Source organism: Arachis hypogaea, chromosome 6 (assembly GCF_003086295.3).
Source record: "Arachis hypogaea cultivar Tifrunner chromosome 6, arahy.Tifrunner.gnm2.J5K5, whole genome shotgun sequence".
In the NCBI taxonomy this organism is placed as follows: Eukaryota; Viridiplantae; Streptophyta; class Magnoliopsida; order Fabales; family Fabaceae; genus Arachis; species Arachis hypogaea.
The window spans coordinates 114,257,612-114,282,713 of NC_092041.1; the positions used below are offsets into that span (position 1 = coordinate 114,257,612).

The following is a 25,102-nucleotide window of genomic DNA, read 5'->3' on the forward strand; positions in this document are numbered from 1 at the left end:
CCCTACCCGCGGGTACCCAACTCGATCCCATCCGGTCAGGTAGGGTTGCCAACCTGATCCGCAGTGGGTAGGGTAGGGTGCGGGTAGAGTTTTCGTGCGGGTCGGGTAGGGTGCGGGTTGAGCCTCAACCCTACCCGACCAACCCGCACCTTATATATGTATATGTTATATACTTATATAAAAATATATTTTAAATAGATGTTGAACTAAAGACTTCTCGCTAAATACAAAAGATCCTTAGTCATTAAAAGAAGATTATTAATTGATAATTTAATAAACTCTTTTTACATAAAAGTCAGTTCTATTTTAAATTATTATCAAATTATATAATAACGTTGCATTTTTTTTGTAACCCGCGGATAGGGTCGGGTACCCACGGATTAAGAGCGGGTAGGGTTAGAGTTGAGATATTCTCAACCCGCGGGTAGTGTAGGGTTGAATTTATATAAAAATCTCAACCCGCGGATAGAGTTAGGATTGACTCCAAACCCTACCCTACCCTACCCATTGCCACCCCTACTTCATACCGTAAAAGTAAAACTTTCATTCTAAAATCCAAAGTATTTATCCTTGTGGTCAAAAACAATTATTGCGAAAACTTGAATGTGGCCCTATTTTTTTTTTTTCCCTCCCTTTCCTATAAAAATTAGATCTGTTAATTCCATGGGTCAGCCGGCAAACTAAACTTATACCGAACACATGTTTCTTCATTTCAAAGATTGATTGATAACAACTTACAAATCTAGATTGGTTTTTGCATATTAACGTATACTTCTTTATTTAACCTTTATTAATCAATTATAATTATTCTTTAAAATAATATCAATAAACGTGGCGGCATAAAAGCTATTCAAATCCTTCGTCACAAACGACAAAGGTATTCAAAGTAGTGACTAGCTAACCTAAATTTTTTTCCACATTAAATCCTTATGAAAAAGTATAGGGTACCAACATATTATTTGTCAACTTCTGCCAATTCTTATTTATAATTGTGTTTCATGGAAGTGTGTTCATGAATGTGTCTAATAATTAATATATTTTAAATACATATATAAAGAGACACATCCAGAAAATATATCTATAAAGACACTTCTATTAAACATAGCTATAAAAAAGACATTTTTATTAGACACATCCACGAACACACTTCCATGAAATACAATTATAAATAAAAGTTGGCAGAAGTTGGCAGATATGCTGTTGGTAACGTAGCGGAACCGAATCCTTATTGTTTAGCTTAGAGTTTGAGTTTCTTATGGGGATAATATTAAAGATGTTTGGGGTGCAGTTTGGATCGGTTTTGAGTAAAAAATTTATTTGATCTTAATACTAATTTATTTGAGTCAAGAATTGGAGTCAAAACTAAATACATCACGTGGTTAAATGTAAACGATACAAAAATGTGGAGTTTGGAGACCAAGACAAGACAAGATGTAAAGAGACCACTATAAAGATCCTTCAGAGTGGTGGCCTGAAAAAGAGGAAGAACTAGATCGTAGTCAAGATTCTTCAAGAATAAGTCTATCATATGGTCTATAAATAGAAAAAATTAAAAAAAAAATGGGACTTCAATAAAAAAACACTAAATCATCATACAAACTCTACAAAAATTCTCAATCTCAATGATGCATTAAAAGATATGAAATGCAAGTGCATGTAAGTGTTAGGATTTAGAAGTCTATTTTATTTTATTGTCTTTTTTATTAATTATTTTGTTTAAATATTTAATTATTATTTTGCTTTCTTTCAATTTTCATTTCAATTTTATGCTTTTGTTTATTTAAAGTTTTTATTTATTTTCATTTTATTTGCTATTAGTAGTTTGAGATAATTTATTTGACATTAATACTAAATAAATTTTAAGTCGAATTCACTTTTTTTTAAAAGAGTCTGTTCTCCAAATTAAAATTTTGATATAAACTTAATTCAATATCCTGTGTTGAAGTTACCAAAAATAAAATGAAATAGAATAAAATCCGTTTATTTACACACTTAAATCTGTTTAATCTGCTAAAAAATAAGTTGACATAAAAAATTGAATTCGTTAAAAAAAAAATCTAACTCATTTCGTTTAATTCGTAGACATGGGCAGAATGGAGGTGGGCAATTTAATCAAAATAAAAAGAAATTCTTTTGTCTAGTACTTATACTTTTTTTTTGAAAATAAATCTATTTTAGATTTATTTTCAAAAAAAAAGTATATAAAAAACATAAGTTCCAAAAACCGAAAATGATAAATGGTACGAAGTCATCCTGATCACCTAACTCTCTTTCTAGCCCCAAAATAAATACTAAATAAATAAACTAACTCTGTTTAGGTTAACTCCTTAATAAATAGAATTTAATTAATATATATTTTTTTATATACATAATAAATATATTATTAATAAAAAATTTTAAATATTTATTTTTATAAATATAAAATAAATATATTAAAATTTTAAATTTTTTATATTTTTAATAAATTTTTTTATTACTTTATAAACTTAACCCGTATATATTTTTATGACACATGATAAATAAATTTTAATAAATATAATGATTCAATAAATACTGAAACAGATCTATTTTGAGTGTAAAGTGTGAATATTCAGGCTCCGTTTGATTACGAATATCTAATTTATTATATTTTTTATATAAAATAATTTTAGAAAAAAAGATAATTATAAAAAAATAATAGAAATAATAAAAAATAAATTATATTATTTATTATTATTTTTATATCATTTCTATTAAAAAAGACTTAAAATATATTAATATAATATTTTTAAATACAATATTTATATCTATATTTTATTTATCAAATATAATTTTATGTAGGTATCTTTTTTTAATGTTCTATACCTATAAACAAAGAATTTTGATAAAACATTTAACAATTCTTGAATTTTAGAGATAACTAACTCCCATACACATAAAATCAAGAGAACAAACTAAACATGTTAAATATAACATTACTAATGAAGTGTCTGTGCGATACGCGGGTATGATAAGTTTAATAAAAAATATTTAATATTAAAATATTATTAGATTAAGTACCTATCATAAACCTTTTATATTAAATTAGATCATAACAATAAAAATATATTATTTTACTTATTAAAAGAATGTAAGAGTAATAACTAAGAATACAAGTAATTATTGTATAAATAGTATTATTCTATTCTATATTATCATTCATCACATAAAGAATGATGTCAAATGAAATAGAAACAAATGAATTAAATATGTATTAAATATTAAGTTAAAATAATTATATAAATATAAAGAAATAATCTAAATATTGGATGAATATAATTTATTAATATATAGAAAGTATAATTTCAATAGTTGATTTTTTTTATATAATGTTATTTAGATTATTTTTTATCAATAATAGGCTTATTATTGTAATTATTTTTTTAGTAAAAGTATATAAAGAGTACATAGTATATAAGGTGTAATAACTCAACAAATATTTTTTAAGGAGATTTTTCATTCTTTTCAACAATGAGAATAACTTATTTTTTTTCCATTTCTTAATCCCTTCTAGTTCATCAAATCATCAACATCACAGCTTGAACATCTTAGAACATATTTGTTGAGTTATTACACCTTATATACAATGTACTATTTATGTACTCTTACTAAAAAAATTACAATGGTAAGCCTATTATTGATAAAAAAATAATCTAGATAACAATAACAACAAATTGAGTTATTTATTTTATTTTTTTATATGTTAAAAAATATTTTTAAATATTTATTTTTTTGTAATATAATTAAATATCAATATAATAAAAGGAGATTAATTTCTCATTCCATATAACATGTATAAAATTTTTTATTCATAAATTAAAAAAATTAAACCATGACCGACTTCACGCAAAAAATATAATGTAATTTTAAAGGACATACACGATCCTTACATGTGTTCCAAAATATTATAGCACAAGTGTTGTTATAATTTTACAAATGATATGATCCAAAATATTGTTATAACAACCTTCATTCCCACTTCCACTTCGTTAGACTGACTAGTCCTCTCCACTTCTCTCTCATTGCTTCCTCATTCACATTTCTAATTTTAGTTTTTCTTTTTTCTTTGTTACTCTCACTCTATTCTAATAGAGGATTTCAAGTTAGTGGAATTCCACGATGTCAATGCTCTCAGCTAGTGAGAATAACAAACGAAGAAGGAAAATTAAGATCAGAAATGTGAAAGAAGAACAGTGAAGAGGACTAGTTGTAATTAAGGTTATATATTAAATAGTATTTTATCTTGTTAATTAAGTACTCCTGAAGTATTCTGGTGTATATAGATGGTTAGATAGAGAATGTTTATTAGGGTTAGGGTTTCTAATATTCTTGTATATATATAGATAATAGTAATGACAAAGATAATACAGCTTTTCATCCTCAACTGTCTTTTTCTATCTTTCCAGAGCCTCCCTCTCATATGGTGCTTGCTACACTATTTTACTATTCAACTTTGCACGTTTGAACAAAGTTTTGTCATGCTGCGGTTAGTGTAGAGCCTGCAAAAAAGTGTGAATCTTTCACCGCATATGAGAACTTAGTGAGAGTAACTCGTGAAAGGTAGATCTGTCCGATTTATTTATCAATGACAACAAATGAGGCAGAGGTGATGAATCCAGATACGCAAAGTCACTGCAGCAGATTTTCAGAAAGATGATGGCTCAGTTTGAACAACATTCTTCAAGTTGTTACTACCTTCACCCAAGTGAGACACCTGGAATCGCTCTCACAACTACTCCACTGACCATATTGAACTACCACACCTGGCTGGTCCAGATCTATGTGGATCTGTCTAAAATCGAAGAATAAAATTAGATTCATTGATGGCACGTTACTCAAACCAGCTCCAACCGATGATTCGTATGATGCTTGGGATCGTTGCAACACGTTTGTGCTATCATGGCTACATGGATTATTGAGTCCATAAATTTTGCAAAGTGTACTGTGGTGGGACAATACACACGAATTGGGGAAGGACCTCAAACATCAATTTTATGAGGGTGATCTATTTCGAATTGTTGAACTTGAGGAAGATCTGTTCAGCACAAAGCAAGGTGAGTTATCCATCACCTCTTACTATACAAAACTGAAAGGGATCTGGGAGGAAATAGACGAATTTAGACCCATACCAACTTGTGCTTGCTTGAGTAATTATAGCTGTGGATTAGACATAATGAGGCAATATAGATTGCAGTCTTATATGATTCGTTTTCTTAGAGGTTTAAATGACCAATATGCAAGTGTGTGTTCCCATATTATGTTGCTTAAGCCCCTTCCAGATGTGAACACTGTTTTTTCTCTACTTCTTCAACAAGAGAGACAAATGATGCATCTCATCAAACCAGATTTTAGAATGTTAGTGAATGCTGTTCACACTAAATCTATAGGTGAAAGAGAGCATATCAGATTAGCCAAGGCAGTGTCAGAGGAAGAGGAAGAGGAAGAGGACGTGGTAAAGGTGGCAGAGGTATTCTAGAGGAGCTCCCAAACTTTGCTCTTATTGTAGAAAATAAGGTCACTTAGTGGATACATGTTACCAGAAGCATGGCTTTCCACCATACCTGCAACCAAATCACTCTAATGGAGTACCTCTTTCAGCTAATTCAGTGAACTCAGTGGTAGTTGCGAGTAATGTAGAATGCAACCCCACAGTTATCCAAAATGAAGGCAAGATCAGTTTGGATGAGATATTCTCGGATAGACAGAAAGAAGCACTTATTGCACTATTCTAGCAACATAAAGAACCTCTTCATGATGAAATTTGGCAACAATTCATGCTCCTTCAGCCGGTATATTTCATCTCATTTCTCTTTCCGATTTTGAATTGAATTCTCAAGATTGGATTTTAGATACTGGAGCAATTGCTCACATTTGTTTTAGTATTAAACATTTTCATTCTATTAAACACATTAATCCAGTTAAAATTATCATGCCAAATGATTCACATATTGTTACAACTTTATGTGGAACAATTTTCTTCTCAGCTAATTTTTATTTGATTGAGGTTCTATATGTACCAAGTTTTAAATGTAATCTCATTTCTATTTCAAAAATTACTGATGCCTTATCTTGTTGTTTTATGTAATGCTCAAGAGCGGCCTACCTTGAGGATGATTGGAATTGCTGATAAAAAATGAGTGCTGTATACAATAAATACTCAAGCAAAGATGGCTGTTAACTTTAGCAAATTAGAAGAAAAGATTTTGAATATTATGACAGAAGAACAGGACACTTCACACACTTCATAGAGTATTCTTTGGCATTATAGGTTAGGCCATATTTCGTTTAGTAGATTACAACAATTAAAAAAAATGCATCCATTCATCTCATGTCCAAACAATAATGTACCATGTGATCCATGTCATTTTGCAAAATAAAAGAGGTTACCTTTTTTTGAATAGTTTGAGTAAATTTGAATTTTCTTTTGATTTGATCCATGCTGACATTTGGGGCCTATTGCCACAGCATCTATTTCTGGTCATAGATATTTTTTAACCATTGTTAAAGATAGGAGTAGGTTTACTTGGATTTTCTTTATGAAAAATAAATCTGAAACTCGCTCTCTTTTAGAGAATTTTGTTGAAATGATTTATACACAAAAGGAAATCATGGTAAAAGCCATTAGAACTGATAATGGCCAGGAATTTTTGATGATTTCTTTCTATCAAAAGAAAAGAATTTTACATCAAAAAAATTGTGTGAAAATACCACAACAAAATAGAATTATTGAAAGAAAGCATCAAGATATTTTAAATGTAGCTAGGGCTCTCATATTTACTTCTAATCTTCTAAATTGTTTTTGGCATTATGCAGTGGCTCATGCTATTTACATAATTAATAGAGTACCCCAAGTTACATTTAAACATAATCCATATCAGATTCTTAATGGCAACATTCCAGAATTAACATCTCGAAAGATTTTTGGTTGTTTAGCCTTTGCTTCTACTTTATATGCTCATCGAAAGAAATTGGATCATAGAGCACGAAAGTGTGTCTTTTTTGGATATAAATCAGGAACAAAAGGCTATATTTTACTTAAACCAAAGAAGTTGTTATTTTTCGAAATATTGTTTTCTATGAACCATATTTTTCTTTCAAAGAGATTTTGTCTTCAAATGATCAATCTTGAGGCACTAAAAATTTGTACTCTCAAAATATGTACTCTCAAAATTCTAATATTTCTCATCTTGAAATAAATTTTTATTCAGATCTTTTTTGTAGTAGTGAAACATCAAATAAATTGCTTAATTTGAAAAATCTTTCTAATTTCAAAAATAATTCATTGACAAGATCAAGAGACTTGCATTCTAATGAAGAAATTTTCGTTTCTGAACCTCATGCACCTGCATCTAATTCTCATGCATCATCCTCTCCTAATTCTCAATCACTTGAACTTGCATCTCATGATTTTTCTTCTGGCCAACCTTCCATTTTTGAAGCAAATAATTTGAATCCTGCTGCATCATTAAGTAATCCAAACAGCACATCTGATGCTAATGAACTTAGAAGATCACGCAGGCAAAGAAAACAACCATTCTATTTGCAAGAGTATCATTGCATGCAAGTCAATATTTCGACTTAGCAATCTCCAACTTCCTTTGAAGTGAAGTATCCAATCTCTGACTATGTATCTTACAACACATTGTTAATAAGGCATAAAGCTTTTTCAGCTGCTGTATCCTCCACCACAGAACCAAGAAGTTATGAAGTTATGAAGAGGCCATCCTCTATGATTGCTGGCGTAAGACAATAAGTGCTAAATTGAAGGCTCTTGAGGAGAATAAAACATGGAAACTGACTTCCCTTCCTTTTGGAAAGAAGGCAATCAGTTGCAAATGGATTTTCAAGATCAAGTTCAAACCTAATGGTGAGGTAGAACGCCACAAGGCAAGGCTCGTTGCAAGAGGTTTCACTCAAACGACAGGTTTTGACTACTTTGATACCTTTAGTCCAGTCATCAAACTCACTACTTTAAGAATGCTTTTGGCTATTGCTGCTACTAAAGGATGGTATGTCCACCAGTTAGACGTCAATTATGTTTTTCTTCATGGAGATTTACCAGAAGAGGTGTATATGAAACCTCCATTAGGATTGGCAGTGCCAGCTGGTTCAGTTTGTAAGTTAGAAAAATCGTTATATGACTTGAAACAGGCTAGTAGACAGTGGCATCAGAAGTTATGTGTTCTCATTGAAGATGGATATACTTAATCAAAATCAAACATTTGTTTGTTCACTAAACTATTTGATTCAGGCTTCACATGTATCCTTGTTTATGTGGATGACCTAGTTTTAGTAGGAGATGATTGGAGAGAAATTGCAAAGATTAAACAACACTTGGATAACAAATTTAAAATTAAGGATCTTGACAAATTAAAATTTATTTTAGTTTAGAAATTGCCATAAGTCAGCAGGGCATTGCCATGTATCAATGCAAATATACACTTGACTTACTTGATGAGTTTGGATTGATGAATGCAAAACCAGCCTCCACGCCAATAAATTATACAACTCATCTATCTAAATCTTCAGGAACTCCTCTTGATGATGTTGCACCTTATAGACGGCTAGTTGGACGTTTAATTTACCTCACGAATACACGGCCGGATATATACTTCGCAGTTGGCAAGCTCAGTTTTTAGATTGTGCCACAACAAAACATTTTCAAACCGCTCTGCATGTACTTCGATATCTTAAAGGTGCTCCGGCCAAGGGAGTGTTATTTTCTACCTCCAACAATCTCATACTCACTGCCTTCTCCGACTCAGATTGGGGAGCTTGTCCAGATACTAGACTTTTCAGTATCTGGATTTTGTTTCTTTCTTGAAAAGTCATTGATTTCTTGGTGAAGTAAGAAGCAACACACTCTAGCTCGCTCCTCGGCTGAAGCTGAATATAGAGCCATGACTCTTGCTACTTGTGAGGGAGTGTGACTCTCTTACTTGTTGAAAGACTTTAGAATACCTCTCTCTCGTTCTATTGTTATGTACTGTGATAATCAATCCGCTCTCCATATCGCTGCTAATCCAGTCTTTCATGAAAGGACTAAGCATATAGAGATTGACTGTCATACTATTCGTGATAGAGTTCAGGAAGGATTGATTAAGCTTCTTCCAATTTCTTCAACAAACCAAGTTGCTAATATCCTAACTAAGTCACTACCACCTAAAAATTTCTTCTCTTGTAATGACAAACTGGGTCTCATCAATTTTCATGTGCCCAAGTTTGAGGGGAGATGTAATTAAGGTTATATATTAAATAGTATTTTATCTTGTTAATTAGGTACTCCTTAGATACTCTGGTGTATATAGATTGTTAGATAGAGTATGTTTATTAGGATTAGGGTATCTAATATTCTTGTATATATATATATATATATATATATATATATATATATATATATATATAGATAATAATAATGACAAAGGTAACACAGCTTTTCATCCTCAACTGCCTTTTTCTCTCTTTTCTCTTTTCAGAGACTCCATCTCATATGGTGCTTGCTCCTTTAAAATTACAGTGTATTTTTTGCGTAAAGTCGGGATTATTCATCGTTTAATTTTTTAATTTATAAATAAAAAATTTTATACATATTATATGAAATGAAAAATTAATCTCCTTTTATTATATTGATATTTAATTATATTACAAAAAATAAATATTTAAAAACACATTTTAACTAATAAAAAAAATAGAATAAATAACTAAATTTGTTATTATATATAAAAAAATTAATTATTGAGATTATACTTTTTATATATTAATAAACTATATTCATCCAATATTTAAATTATCTCTTTATATTTATATAATTATTTTAACTTTATATTTAATACATATTTAATTCATTTGTTTCTATTTCATTTAACACCATTCTTTACGTAAGGAATGATAATATAAAATAAAATAATATTATTTATACATCAAAATCAATAAAGATATGTCATTTTACTTATTTGCTCGATTCTATACCTTGCTCCAAACCAAAAATAAATCAAAATAAAATAAAAGGAGAATTTGACAATCGTGTCTGAAAATGTTGTTGATGGAACCCACATAGAGATAACACTATATTAGTTTAGTTTTGTCCAATTGGAATCATAATTAAAAAATAAGATAAAAAAAAAAGGTATCTTCACATATGGTCAAAAACAAAAGAAAATGGGGGAAAAGCCCAAATAATAGGGGATAAGCACGTTGCAATTAATGCAGTGAATGTGAATTTAATACTTCATTGCTGGCACTCTGCATTCACAACTGGCTTTCAACCTTACCCATCTCCTTCACCGACCCCCTAACCTTTTTTTTTTCCTCTAATAATTCAAAAAATGTTTACTTAATATTATATTTTTTTCTCTTCTTTTAACATGGAAATAAAATAATTTTTGAACGTTGATTATTATATTTTGAATTGATTCTTATTGTTTTTTTATTTTATATAATTTTGACTTCAACATTTGAACTTAGAAAATACAAACAATATGTTAATTTGTTATATTTTTTTTTATTCAAAATATAACATTGCTTATTTTTTTTTTTTTCCTATTGATTTTTTTATTACTTTGCTAATAAAAATAAGTCAATTATTGATCCTTTGAGTGATTACTACTATTTTGTTAACAAAAAAGCGTAGATTAAATGAGTAGAAATTTAAATATCTTTGTTATTTTCTTAAAATATTAAAAAATATACAAATATAAAACTTTTTTATTTGTAAATTAAGAAAATAACAGAAAAATGAGTTAAAACTCCATAATATTTTTCTAACTATTCATATATTCATTACATAATGTGATGACTCATGACCATTTTCCAAACCAAACCATGAGAATATTCCATAGAAGTGATATCCATGGGAAGGGGAATGAGAATAATGATGCTTTACAATACTTTCACTCTGCGGTTTGCACATAAACAAACTAACTCCATTCATCAGAAAATGTTGCACTATTATTAATTAGGTGGAGAATTAATTAAAGTTACTAAGTTAGAAATGGAAATGATCAATGACCAATCAGCATTCAACACAAGCCTCTTTCAATTTTCTTTGGTCTACAATGCATGATTATTGATGATTATGATACATAAACAACCACAAACCAAAATATCTATCTAGTGTTATGGAGAACTAAAACCAATATGGCAATAAGCCAATAATGGGGGGCCAACAAGCAACAACCTATAATGTCATGCACTTCATTTCAACATCCACATGAAGAGACACTCAACTCTACAAGATTCAATTCACAAATCAAAACTACACTTAGAATTTGTATTATTAATGCATGAATATGTTACTAAAATATCATAAATTTATAAAAAGAAGTTTAGTCCTCAACAATGAGATACCAAAATTGCGTTAAATGAAAAATATCTACAAAGCTCGGAAAACATACTTATAAAAAGAAAATTATAATTAAATAAAATTTTATTATATTAGAAGAACTTGAGAACTAAACCAAAAGTATAATAATGTGTTGAATATATAGCTACAAAAATATTAGCCAAAAAAAGAAAATAAGGAAAACCGATACTTAAACAACACAATTTTACAAAAACATATATATAATTATAGCCAACAGCAGTAACACTAAACAAACATGAAAATTACACTAGTAAAAAGATAGTGAAAATTAATTACTAATTACTTATTGCAATTAGCCCCCTATAAGTTTTCTTAATTACTTGGCAGTCCCTCTGCCAATCATCTCCTTATACCTCATTATTGAATCCAGCCTCTGAAGCTTCAGCTGCTGCTTGAACCGGTTAATGAAGTCGTCCGCCTTTGCGTCAACGCCGCCGTCACCTCCGCCTTCTTCTGCGGCGGCGCCACTCTCCCTCGCGGTGGCCGGACGGCGGGTTTCCACAATGTCGACCTCCTCGAAGTGCGAGAACGCCGATTTGGTGCTCGCCGACTTCTTCATCTTCCTCGGAAGCTTAACCGGAACCTCGCCGGAGGCCGGTTTAGTGTCGGAATGCGTTCTTGTGAAATTACCAGTTTGCCCTTGCTGCAGCTTGCTGAAAATCTCGTCCATGGAAGCGCAAGAATCCTCATCCACGTCATGATTGTTGTTATTGCGGAACATTATTTCTCCAACTACATCTCCATCGTCATATTCTTCTTCTTCTTCTTCTTCTTCTTCTTCTTTCTTCACTTTTGGTATTTTCGGCACGTGCGTTTTTTTCTTTGGTTGTTCAGGGGTAAAATAGGAAGATAAAGTTTCAGTTGGGAAATAAGTTTGAAGGTTAATGGATTTGAGGCGTTGGATGACTGAGGAGGGAGATCTGGGAAGTTGTTGAGTTTGTTGAGGTTCTTGGGAAGTGTGATGAGGGTGGTTAGAGTAAAAATTAATGGATTTAAGCCTTTGCAATAGAGAAGGAGATGTAGCAAGTGGTTGTTGTTGGAATAAGTAGTTATTGATTTCATGTGGAAGTTGTTGTTGTGGTTGTTGTTCGTGGTAGTTATAAAAGTTTAGGGATTTGAGTCTATGCAAGAGAGAAGGGGATCTTGCAAGTGGTTGTTGTGGTTCATGATGTTCATGATGCTTGGCATTGTTGTTGGTGAGAGAGGAGATGATGTAAATGGTGGCAATAACAAGTTGGAGAAGGAGGAAAAACATGGTTGGGGTGAACCAACTGGTGAGGGAGGATGTTGATGATGACAATGATTCCTCAAACATGGTGGTGGTGGTGGTGGAACGAGCTTTGCTTTGGTTTCTTTTGTGTGCTTTTTTTTTTGTGATAGCTAATTCCTATGATATAGTAGTGATATACATATATATTGCTATTTTACATTACACTACACTTCTTGCCTTAGTCTTTTTGTGACTGCAAGGGGGAGATTAATAAATAAAAAGAGGTCAGGAATAAACAAATCATCATGTGTTGGGTTCTTTTTCACTGTTTATTTACTCAAATCTGCAATATTTAAATAAGTATAAAGAGACTATATCATTTGAGTTATAGTTTATTGGCTTCTTATTTATTCACGGTTAATCTATGATGCACGGACACTAACACGAACACGGACACGACACGATACCACATGGGACACGCCAACACGCGAATTTTAAAATCTTACATGACACAGGGACACGCATACATATAAAATATAAAATATTTTTTAGATGGATCGTAATGATATTTTGATATTTTATTCATATTAAAATATAAATTAATTTTTTAAATTATTTTTAATGTCTTATTTTAATTATGTCAAGTATTTAAAATATTTTTTGTTTTAATAAATAATAATATATATTATATCTAAATTTATTTTAAAAATATATGTTAAGAATAAGATTGGACACGCTGATACGTAATGATATTTAGGTGTGTCCAGCATGTCTGGAGAAGAATTTTTTATTTTTTTATTAAGTCACGGTTAAACAGCAAACACGCATATCGGAGACAAATATCAGTAAATATCGTATCCAAAATGTGTCCGACATGCAGACACGACAACTGAGTAAAATATTCGTACTTCATAGCTGTTAATTGAGATTGCTTTAGTTTTGTATTTAATAGGTAATGAATTTTATGATAAAACTTTTATACTAATTACACTATAATTTTTACTATTCTTTAAAGCTACCTTCTTTGTTAATTAGATAAATTCTAACTATTTTTATTTATTATATTTTATATTATTAATTCAAATTTAATATTTATAGTTTAGAATTTATGATTTATTATTTAAAATCTAGAGTGTTTTAACCTTTTTTTTTTTACTTTTAGTAACAAGCTAATTTTTAAGAAATATTGTACATTAGCATTCGTTAATAATCTTAATTACTAACGAAAAGTTGATTTGTTAAAAAAAAATCAAACATTATTCTGTTTTAAAAAAAAATTATATAATTTTAGTTAAATTTTAAGAATAACACACGATTTTTAAAATAAATAAACTATTTTTTTTCAAAAAGAAGCAATTCTTTTTCTTAAAATATATAATTTGATCATTATGAATTCACAAAACTCTTTTGTTTTTTATTTTCAAGAATTAAAAAATATATATTTCTTTAGACATTTTTATCCTTGGGATTCATATAAGATAACAAAAATATTTAATAACAAAAAAAATAACTAAAAATAACTAAATTTTATTTTATTTAACATTCTGTTATATAGAATTTTCGTAGGTCGAAAGTATTTAAAAAAATTAAGTTTTTTGACTAAAATAAAATATCTAAATTGGTTCAATATTTAAATTTTTAGAGCAAAATTACCTTTTTTTATGAGTACCAATTTTGAGTTGAACATCAAAAGATACTATTTTTAGATTAATAAAAAAAAAACTTGAAAAGTAAAGTAAAATTTAAAAATAACTGAAAAATAAAAAAAATGAAGATGCCAAAAAAAAAAAAAAGATAACTGATATACATTATTTTCTTTCCACTAAAAAAGATATACAAATCACAGGCGTAGGTATCTTAGATAGTTAGATTTCATTGTATAAATATAGCATGGTGTTAGTTATAAGTTTATTTGTGGATTTTGTTCATTTTTTATTAAAATATTCCAAATAAGGAGTAGTATTTGGGTGGTACCGGATGTAGGTGGAGCCTCAAAGGATCTCGATCATCGATGTTAGAATTTTTATTTGGTTTTTAATGGAAATATCCACATCTCGAGAAACACGTGGAGTCATATGATGGGTCCGTTACAGTGCGACAAAAAATGAGGTTAGATACTTTGATTTATGTAACGTGACGGCTAGTTGTTGGCTTTTGGAGACTTTTAGGCTTGACTTAATAATAACGATTTTATTCATTTATGTTTTAAAAATAATATTTTAAAAATAATATTTTATATTTTTAATATATTAAATACATAAAATAATAAAAAAGATGAGTACTAAAAAACTAATAAATTTTGTGATTTATAACTATTAATTAATTATTATTAATATTTTTAATAGTATAAAATTATTCACTTTTTTTATTAGTTAAGTGTTAGTCAAATTTTAATAAAAATATTCCCCTCCTAAATTTTCTGTATAAAAAATATAGTATTATGTTCTTAAATTATATCTCTAAATAATAATAATATATAATAACCTACAATTGAATGAGCATGTTGGGGACATGGCTGTGAACCATGCTCACTTGTCTCCTATGGTATAGAGCAGCGAAACCATATCCATTGGATTACTATAACTCTATTTTGTGTATATTTTTTTATTAATTATTTTCTGAAAAAATATTTAATTTAGTTTCTAAAATTATACTCGAACTTCAATTTAGTTTTTAAAGTATTAATTGTCTCAATTTTTCAATTCACTTTGTAATAAAAACCACCGCAGGAACTAACGTGATTAAAATTTAAAAAATTTAGGAATTAAATTGAGACAATTAAAATTTTAAGGACTAAATTAAAATTCGAATATAATTTTAGGGACTAAATTAAATATTTTCGTTTAATTATTTTTTAATAAAAATAAAAAAATGCACAAAAAAGTATATAGACAGTAAACACACTATTTTTTAAATTAATCTATCACAATCTACTCTTTTGTTTGGATCAGAGTTTATATAAAATGTGTTATCATATCTAATTTATTTATATGTATTATTTTTTTGTTAATAAAAATATTTTTTGCATTTACTAACTAAAAGTTAATTGTTTTTATTTTAAGATTATTTTTTATTAGAGATATAATTATTCATGTACTTTTTTATTAATTTAAGATTTAAAAAAAATAGTCTCATAATATAATATTAAAAATTTTATAACTAAATAATCTAGAATTGTGACAAAAAAAAAACTATGTAAAAATTCAAACACAACTTCTTTCTTATTAATTGAAAATTGATAATTTAGACTGAATTTTCTTCAAAGTCATGATATAGTACAAAAGGGAAAGGAGCATAACAGAGAGAGAGTCATTTTTTCTCTTTCGTCATATATATTATTAGGTAAATTTTAGTATTAAGATATTTTAGTAATTACAGGGATTATATAAATATTATTATAATTATATTTTTTAATATTTCTGTAAAACTTTTTTGTATTTTTTAAATTGAAAATATGATTAAATAATAAAAAATATTATTTTAATTTTAATAATATTTTTAAAAATATTATAACTACAATAATTAGAATAGCATAAGTATCGTATGATGAACCCTATTATTATTCAGTTTTGTTTAAGTGCAGCAGCACTTCCTTTGAGTCTATACTCTCTAACCTAATATTTTATTCATCAAAATTGCAACGTTGTCCTTGCTAAATGTCGACTTAATTACTCACACTGAACCTTATCTAAAATGACTCTCTCCAATAATTAATGGATAGTAGAGTTTTTGAAATTATTGTAGTCTTTCCGTACAATTCACGCTTATGTTACTCGAGCTGAATTGAAGTACAAATTATAGGCATAATCACATGATGCTATATACTTACTTTGTTAAGGAAGTTTTGAAATAATAATATTAACTTCTTTTTTAATCTACTTCCTCAACTATATTGAAATAATAATCTACTTCTTTTTTAATAATATTAACTTCTTTGTTAGTGATACAAAATAGGTAGATACTCAAATGTAATTAATTTTATGTGAAGTTGATAGTTGAGAGTTATTAAATAATTTATTAAGTTTGATTAAATTATCTTCTAATATACAATTCTTAATTATTAACTTCACATGAAATTAACTATAATTAAATTTTTACTTATAAAATCATTTTTATTCGCATAATAATGATCTGGTCCATTTGGTAAATAAATTAAGATTTAACTAATATGTGTTTTTAAGGCACATATTAAAATTATTAATAAAAAATTTATTATAAAAATGTGTAAAGTTTAATTTTTAATACATTAAAATAAAAATTTAAAATCTTCTACTAATAATAATTTTAACTTATATTCTTATGTCATGTGTTAACTAAGTCTAATAAATTATATAATTTTTTCGAATATTAGTTCAAGATTTCAATATTAATTCTAAAAACTAATTTAAGGAATGAAGAATGTTTTGAACTTATAAATTATCTAGAGTAGTTCATATATTCTTGAGAAATGTGTATGTCTTATAATATACCATCATGATTAAATAGACTAAATTTAATTTTAAAAAATAATTCAAGAGATAAAAAATTATTTCAAATTTATAATAATTATATTATTTAATTTGTACATAAAAAATTAGTCGCTATATGATTATTAGTATAAAATATAAAATAAATTAAATAATATATATACTTATACATAAATATTTAACGAGTAATTTACTAGTTGTACAGTATAAATAGTATTTTTGAATTTATAAACTATCTAATGATTATATCCCTTAAAGGTGTAGGACATAATACTTTGATGTGCTTCTAAATTCTTTTTAGGTTTACGTGGTTTATATATATAAACAGTACACTGGGTATGATAAACAAGGGATAGTAAAGGAGCCCTAGGATGAATATAAAGTTCTGTTTTTTTATAGGTTTAATTATTCTATTAGTCTTTATAATTTTACAAAATTTTTAATTAAAATTTTGTATTTGTTTTTAATTGAGTCTTTGTACAATTTTTTTTTAATTGGATCCTTACAATTTTTTTTCTTTTATTTAGGTCGTTGCACCAAATTTTTTTTAAATTAGATTCCTATAAAATTAAGCTAATTACTGCTAAAAGATACTTAATTAAAAAAAATTATACAAAAACCTAATTAAAAAAATATATAAAAATCTAATTAAAAATTTTACAAAACTATAAGATATAACTTAAAAAAAAAAAGGTAGTACACGTAACCGTCCATATATATATATATACACGCATTACCAAATCGTTGTGTGTGGAAATGTTGCAACAAATTTGAGATATGAATGATAGAGTTTCTGAGTAAAAGATCATCGATTAGATTGTTATACCAATTTATATAATTAAGGGCACCGCACAACCACAAAGAAACATTCTCTGATCAATCACAAACTCAAACTCCACGTTCGCTTGCTCTTATTCCAAACGAATCTTTACACTTCATAACCATGGACAAATCACTCAAAAATCAAAGAGTAAAATATCATTTTATTTGAAATAAATTTTAAAATTGTCTCTAAGACTGCGTTTGTTTAGAGAGATAGGACACTGAGACAGGAACACTAAGACATACAATTGTGTTTGGCAGAGGAGATATGAACAGAAATAATGTGTTCAGAAATACTGAATTAGTATATTTTGTGTCTATCCTGACAGGAAGGACACAGAGACACTAACAAGGTATACAACTTATTTTTTATTTTTTCTTTTATTATTTTTATTAATTTTTTATAATTATATTTTTTATTATTATATTTTTCATCTCAAATTTTTTGAATGAAAAAAAATGAATAAATTAGATTTTCATAATTTGTTCTAATTTATCACCAAACAGAATACAAGAACACAAAATTTTGTGTCTCTGTTCATCAGTGTTTTATTCTATCATATTCTCAGTATCTTGTCCTATCTTGTTCTCGAAAACAAACGGAGCCTAACATTTCAATTGATACTTTACTCAGAAAAAAACAAAAACAAAAACACACAAACAACATAAAGACAAAAAATTCAGTATACAAACACCTTGTATTAATCTAGAATTTGAAGAAAGATACACTTAAAAAGTGTAATATAAATTATAGATAGTCAAATTTAATAATTGCATTAGTAATTAAGTCCATTACTTGAATTTGTAATTTTGAGGTTATACGAAAATAAATTAATTATCTTTCGAAAGCTCTCAACAATAACAACAACAACAAAAATTGATGAATTATTAAAATAATTATATTAGTCAATAAAATTAGTCCTTAAAAAAAATTCTTAACTAATTACTCAAGAAAGAAAATTTAATTAACGACAAAGTTTTAAATCTAGAGAAATTTAAATTTAATGACTAATAACCCACTTTTGTTTTCTAATATGTATTATTTTCTCACACCCATAAATGTATCGTTAGATTTGGATATACTAAATGCACTAGATATTCAGTAACAGATGCACAAAGTCAAAAGAGACCCAAATTTCTTAGTGCTAAGTAGTACTAATTACATGAACAACAACATTTTATTTTGTATTATTTATTAGTAGAAGGACGTATATGTCTACTGTTTATTATTGTGGAGAACCTAATTGATACATTTTTTTATAACGACTAATTAATTCAAGGTCAAAATTTTTGATGATCTAATTGTCACTTTACCCTAAAAAAATAGTGTTTGTCAATTAGTAAGGACAAATCGATCTCTGACTTTTTAGTCCGCAAACATTTAAGTATCTAAAAATTTAAAAATACATTTAAATTATTGATCTCTTCAAAATTTGGATATATTGATCATTGTGTCTAATTATTTTCATTTTAAAAACTATTTTATGTGTGCATCCGTATCAATCAAGTCAGTATAATGGGAGTCACATTTGATTTTTCTGTTAGATCTGACAAATCTAAGTAAACATGAAAAATTGATATATCCAAATTTTGAAAAAATAAAAAACTTAAATGTATTTTCAAATTTTCAAAAATTTAAATGTTCGTGGATAAAAAAATCAAAGACTTATTGCTCTTTTCTCTCTTTTTTTTTTTAATATACTCGATTGCTAATCATCCGGCATGAATAGGCCGATGAACTTTGGACTGGGCTACTAGATATCTTGATAACTTAATCGGCCTTATATATACTTTTGTGATTTTAATATTTATTAATTAATTAATTATTGGTCATACCAAAAAAAATTGATTATTGTAATTTGAAAAACAATTTATTTCCTTTGCCTTTTTTTTCCACTCGAAAGTTACTAAATCAATTTGTTTTAGTACATTTCTAATATCTGAACTGATGCATCAAATTATGGTCACCTTTTAAATGATTATACACGTATAACTAAAGAAGATGTAACAAGTGTAATATAAATACAAAAATCAATAATATTTACTAACAAAAAACAGCAATAAATAACACATTGTTCTCTTAATATATTATCAATATAAATGATTGATGAAATCTTTTTAACAATTTAAGATATATGAAAAATATACAAAATTTATGTATCAAATCAGAACTAAATTTAAAATAAGTTATAATTGAGATAAAGATTTGATTCACTAATAAAAGATTTTTTTTTCTTAAACTATTAAAGAAAATCAGCACTCTGTGAAAACTACATAGCAATACAATAAACGGAACCAATTACTTTTGTTATCTTTTCATGGAATTCACTTCTTCTTCTTTGCAAATCACTGTCATTGAAGACCCATCCATACCACAAGAGTTTTATTTCGGTAATTGCCTCTCCATCATCTTCAATTACACCAAAAAATTGATCCAAATTATCGAACGCTCAAACCCAACACCTGAGGTTCACTTTTATAATTGAAAGCAATAGATCTTTTTGAATTAAAACCATTATGCAACTCATGTTAGTTAGTACAACGATTGTATTACTTTTGGTAAGGAGTTCAAAACTCAGTTACTTTAAAAAAAAAGTACAACAATGCTACACAAATATAATTGACCACAATATAATATAAAATAATACTACACATCTAAATCTTTTTATAATACTCAAAGATTTATCATCAAATTTATAGTGAAAAAGTATTACTATTTAGTATTTACTAGTAGATTTATAAATAAAAAAAAAGTAAATAAATGAAAAGAATCATTAATTAGGAATTATTTTGTACATTTAATTTTACTGATCTAAAATCAAAATATTTTTATTTATTTTTTATTTTTTACATATAATTAATTCTAGACACTTATTTTAATTACTCAACACAAGAAATCTGTATTCATACTTATACAAGACAACTTTTATACAAGAAATCTGTATTCATACTTATAATTAATTCTAGACACTTAATATTAAGTAAATGTCTTAAATTGAATTGTGTTATATGATTGTTTTATTTGTAACTCTATATAAATCAAATTAATTAAATTTGATTTACACTAAATAAATGTAATTTATCCTAAAATAAATTAAGTTTTAATTTAGTTATCTTATCTTTAGAAGATTTAAATTAAGTTATTTTATCTTATCTTTTAGTTAGTTTATTAGGAACCTATTTTTTTTTTTTTTTGTGACTTATTAGGAACCTATTTAAACACTCTTGGTGGGACAATGTACACAACTTTAAGGAATAAAATTTTCAGTTGCTTTATGCACATTTTTTTTAGTGTGATTAAGTGAAGTGAGTGATTTGTTTTCTTGTTGCATGAAGAAGATTGAAAAATCCAATATTAAAGTAATTCTATGTGCTAGTCTCTTTCAATTTTCATCCTTTCGGTTTAGGTTCTTTGAAAGTCTAGTAAAAAAAAACTTCTTATCTAGTCATTCTACTGTTTATCTTTTTGTCAGCCTTTTTTTTATCCCCTTCCAACTATTCTGTTAGGACTTTAATACTTTGAATTTATTAAGCTTACTAATCCCCCAATAACTTCTTATCATTACCTTTCCATGGAATTCACCTCTTCTTCTTTGCAAATCACTCCCATTGAAGACCCATCCATATCACAAGAGTTTTATTTCGGTAATTGCTTCTCCATCATCTTCAATTGCACCAAAAAATTGATCGAAATTATTGAACGCTCAAACCCAACTCCTGCGGTTCACTTTTCTTCTACTACAACTACAGCCACTGAAGCAATCTTGGTTCCTTGTACTCCACTCACAAACCTCAGCAGAGAAGACACAATCTTGTTGCATGAAATCTTTTCTTCACTACCTGTGTCACCTGAGGTATTGGACCAAATTTTACCTGACATAGGCGAAACTGCAAGAAGGATTTTAAGCAATGAAACGTGTGACTCCAACACGCGGGAGATGGTTGTGAACCTTCATGTTACCTCCTACATTGTTGTTCAAGATTCTGATATCTATAATGATGATCTCTGTCAAAACTTTTTTGAACGACTACAATTCGTGAATCTGTTGGAGAGATCGAAAACTGATGAGCAAGATGATGATGCTGAATGCGCCATTTGCTTGGAGAAGTTTGACCATGGTAATGAAGATTCAAGCGTAGAAATTGTTCGTACAAATTGCTCGCATGTTTTTCATGATCGCTGCTTGCTCCGCTGGCTCCGACGCTGTGCCAACTGTCAATCGCCATATTCTTGCCCATTGTGCCGCAGCATCATATTTCCAACTTCACAGATAGATGATGAATAGGTTCATCTTTACCATGCTATATTCCCACCACTACTTTTTTTGTGTTTCCGTAGAGTTCTTTAATTTGTTTTAATTATGTAGCATTATTATACTAATTGTTAAAATATGAATAAATAGTAATTTTCTTAACATAGGATAAATCTCCAACCTTAAAAGTATAATTCTAATAGTTGTTTTGTTAAATCAGACTGTGTAAATTAACTTTTGTGATTTTAATCTTTATTAATTAATTAATTATTGGTCATACCAAAAAAAAATTTTATTATTGTAATTTGAAAAACAGTTCTTTGCCTTTTTTTTTTTTTTTCACTCGAAAGTTACCAATCAATTTGTTTTAGTACATCTCCAATATCTGAGCTAATGCATCAAGCTATGGTCACTTTTTAAATGATTATGCACGTCCAACCATGCAAAAATCAATAATATTTACTAACAAAAAACAGCAATAACACATTGTTCTCTTAATATATTATCAATATAAATGATTGAAGTCACCAAAAAAAAAAAAAAAAATATAAATGATTGATCAAATCTTTTTAACAATTTAAGATATATGAAAAATATACAAAATCTATGTATCAAATTTGAACTAAATTTGAAATCAGTTATAATTGAGATAAAGATTTGATTCACTAATAAAAGATTATTTTTTCTTAAACTATTAAAAAAAATCAGCACGCTATAAAAACTACATAGCAATAGAATAAACCGAACCAATTATTCTATTACCTTTCCATGGAATTCACCTCTTCTTCTTTGCAAATCACTCCCATTGAAGACCCAGCCATACCACAAGAGTTTTATTTTGGTGATTGCTTCTCCATCATCTTCTATTGCACCAAAAAATTAATCCAAATTATCCAACGCTCAAACCCAACTCCGAGCTTCACTTTTATAATTAAAAGCAATATAATTGTTTTCATCCAAACAGCATCATCTTTCTTTAAATCATCTGTTTTCTTTCCATTGTCATTGTCATCATGAATTTTTGCTATAGACAAACCCTTCGGTAACTTTAAACTCAAGTTAAAAGATGGCTTTTTAAAAATTGCATTTTTCATGTGAAATGGTTTTGATTCTTTAATTTCTAATTTTGTGGGCGGAAGAGGTAATTCCTTCTCCAACAAATTATTATCCTTCTTGTTTGTTTTCACTATGAAGTTTGACATTTGAGGCCGATCCGGCGACACCACGCCCGACACGACTTCCGGGGTTTGATCCAGAGAAGTTGCATTCATCAAAAGACTTGTGCCAGTTGGATTCTGAGATTCCTTGGATGCTTTTTTTTCTTCTAAATCTAACACTACATAGAGTTGTGATTATAGCCATGGTTGCAATCAAACCTAAAAAGTAAAAGGAAAAATATGCAAATGGTTTTGTCAATGAAATGGGACCCTTCTTCCCATCACCTAAAATAAAAAATAAAAAAAAAATGGAAGGGGGTCTATGCAATTTTAATACCACTATCACTATAATGTGTTTTTCTCAAGGCTCTGAAAACCGGATCAGTCATCAAATCGTTTTAGTTACTGGTTCATTTGTTTACTGGTCTAATCGGTCTAACCGTAATTCAACCGAAAAACCGTTCTATAATAAAATAATAAATAAATTATAAATAAACATTCTAAATATCTTTCAAATTTAAAACCCTACGTAAAATATCACCAACTAAATGTAATTAATCATCAAAATATGCAATAACTTGCTGCAAATTTGTTGACAATTAACATAATTATACTTCCATTAAAAATAGCTGGATTGAATTACAATGCACAAGTTAAAGATAGAGAATATTGTCTTAATGTGGCTAAGTCAAAAAGTAAAACAAAAAATGATAGTGTTACATAATAAACACACAACAGAGCCCGAAACAAACACACAACACGAGACTGAAACAAAAACACAACAAAGCCTAAAACAAAAAGAATCCAACACGGAGGAGGGGTAGCAAGTCGGCGGAGATCAAAAACAGGGACAGTGCAACCAAACAATGAAAACAGAATTTTGTTTATATAACAAAACAACCAAAACATGAATCATAAAATCACTAATTGCAAATTTTTTTTCATAAGAACAGAACAATGAAAACATGAAGCATATAATAAATCAAAAGATCACCAACTGCAAATCTTTTAATAAGAACAGAAGTTAGAACAGTGAAAAATGAAGAAAGATTAGTAGTTTTCAACCCAATTTTAACAAAGCTCATCACAATGATTAACAACAAAAAAAAAAGCAATGAAGGAATAGTGAATCAATAACATAGGCAGTGCAAATTCAAGAAACTTTAATAAAATTTAACTACAGAAACGACAGTAAAGCAGTAATAGAGTTATCAATTTAAAATTTATCATCAAATACATTCAGTGAGCAAAACCAATCAACCAAGTACTGACTGGGCATTCGGAAAAATAAAAAGAACATTTAAATCACAGCAAAAACACAACAACAATAGGAACATTTAAAACAAAGCAACCCAAAAAAAAAATCTAAAAATCACCATTGCTGAAAACAATGATTTGATCCGTGTATGCTCAAAGAATTAAAAGCTAAGCTTACAGGAAAGTGAAGAATACCAAAACCAAAGAACCTTCAATCACAGCTTAAATCAAGAACAGAAAATCACAACAGAAACAAAAAAATTAATTAAAAGTAACAGAAGAACAACAGAACAACACAAGAACAATTAGCAAATTAACAAATTCACAATAACAGTTAAAATTTACCAGAAGAACACTACTACATGTGGAATCATCATGCTAATATGTTTTCTGCAAAGATGCTATTTGTGCAGCTAAAATTTTCTAATTACTAAGATCCAATTATTCTAATTTCACATGCAATCAACTTACTAAGTTTCTAAAAGCTAGAAATTATAAAACCAACCAGAAATATGGTCAAAGCATTTCATCAAACATGTTGACTGCGGTAAAATTAA

The 25,102-nt window shown here is 28.0% G+C and overlaps 1 protein-coding gene and 1 long non-coding RNA gene across 2 annotated transcripts; one reads left to right on the forward strand and one right to left on the reverse strand.

Moving 5' to 3' along the window:
- Nucleotides 1–4,002: 4,002 nt before the first annotated feature.
- Nucleotides 4,003–8,250, forward strand: LOC112755916 (uncharacterized). Its single transcript, XR_003179104.2, has 2 exons — nt 4,003–5,807; nt 7,689–8,250. It is a non-coding gene; the product is annotated as an uncharacterized lncRNA (long non-coding RNA).
- A 3,175-nt stretch (nt 8,251–11,425) lies between these two features.
- Nucleotides 11,426–12,909, reverse strand: LOC112755917 (uncharacterized). The gene has a single exon (XM_025804252.3). The coding sequence runs from the start codon at nt 12,693–12,695 to the stop codon at nt 11,697–11,699; it is 999 nt and encodes a 332-aa protein (XP_025660037.1). The 5' UTR covers nt 12,696–12,909; the 3' UTR covers nt 11,426–11,696.
- Nucleotides 12,910–25,102: the final 12,193 nt, after the last annotated feature.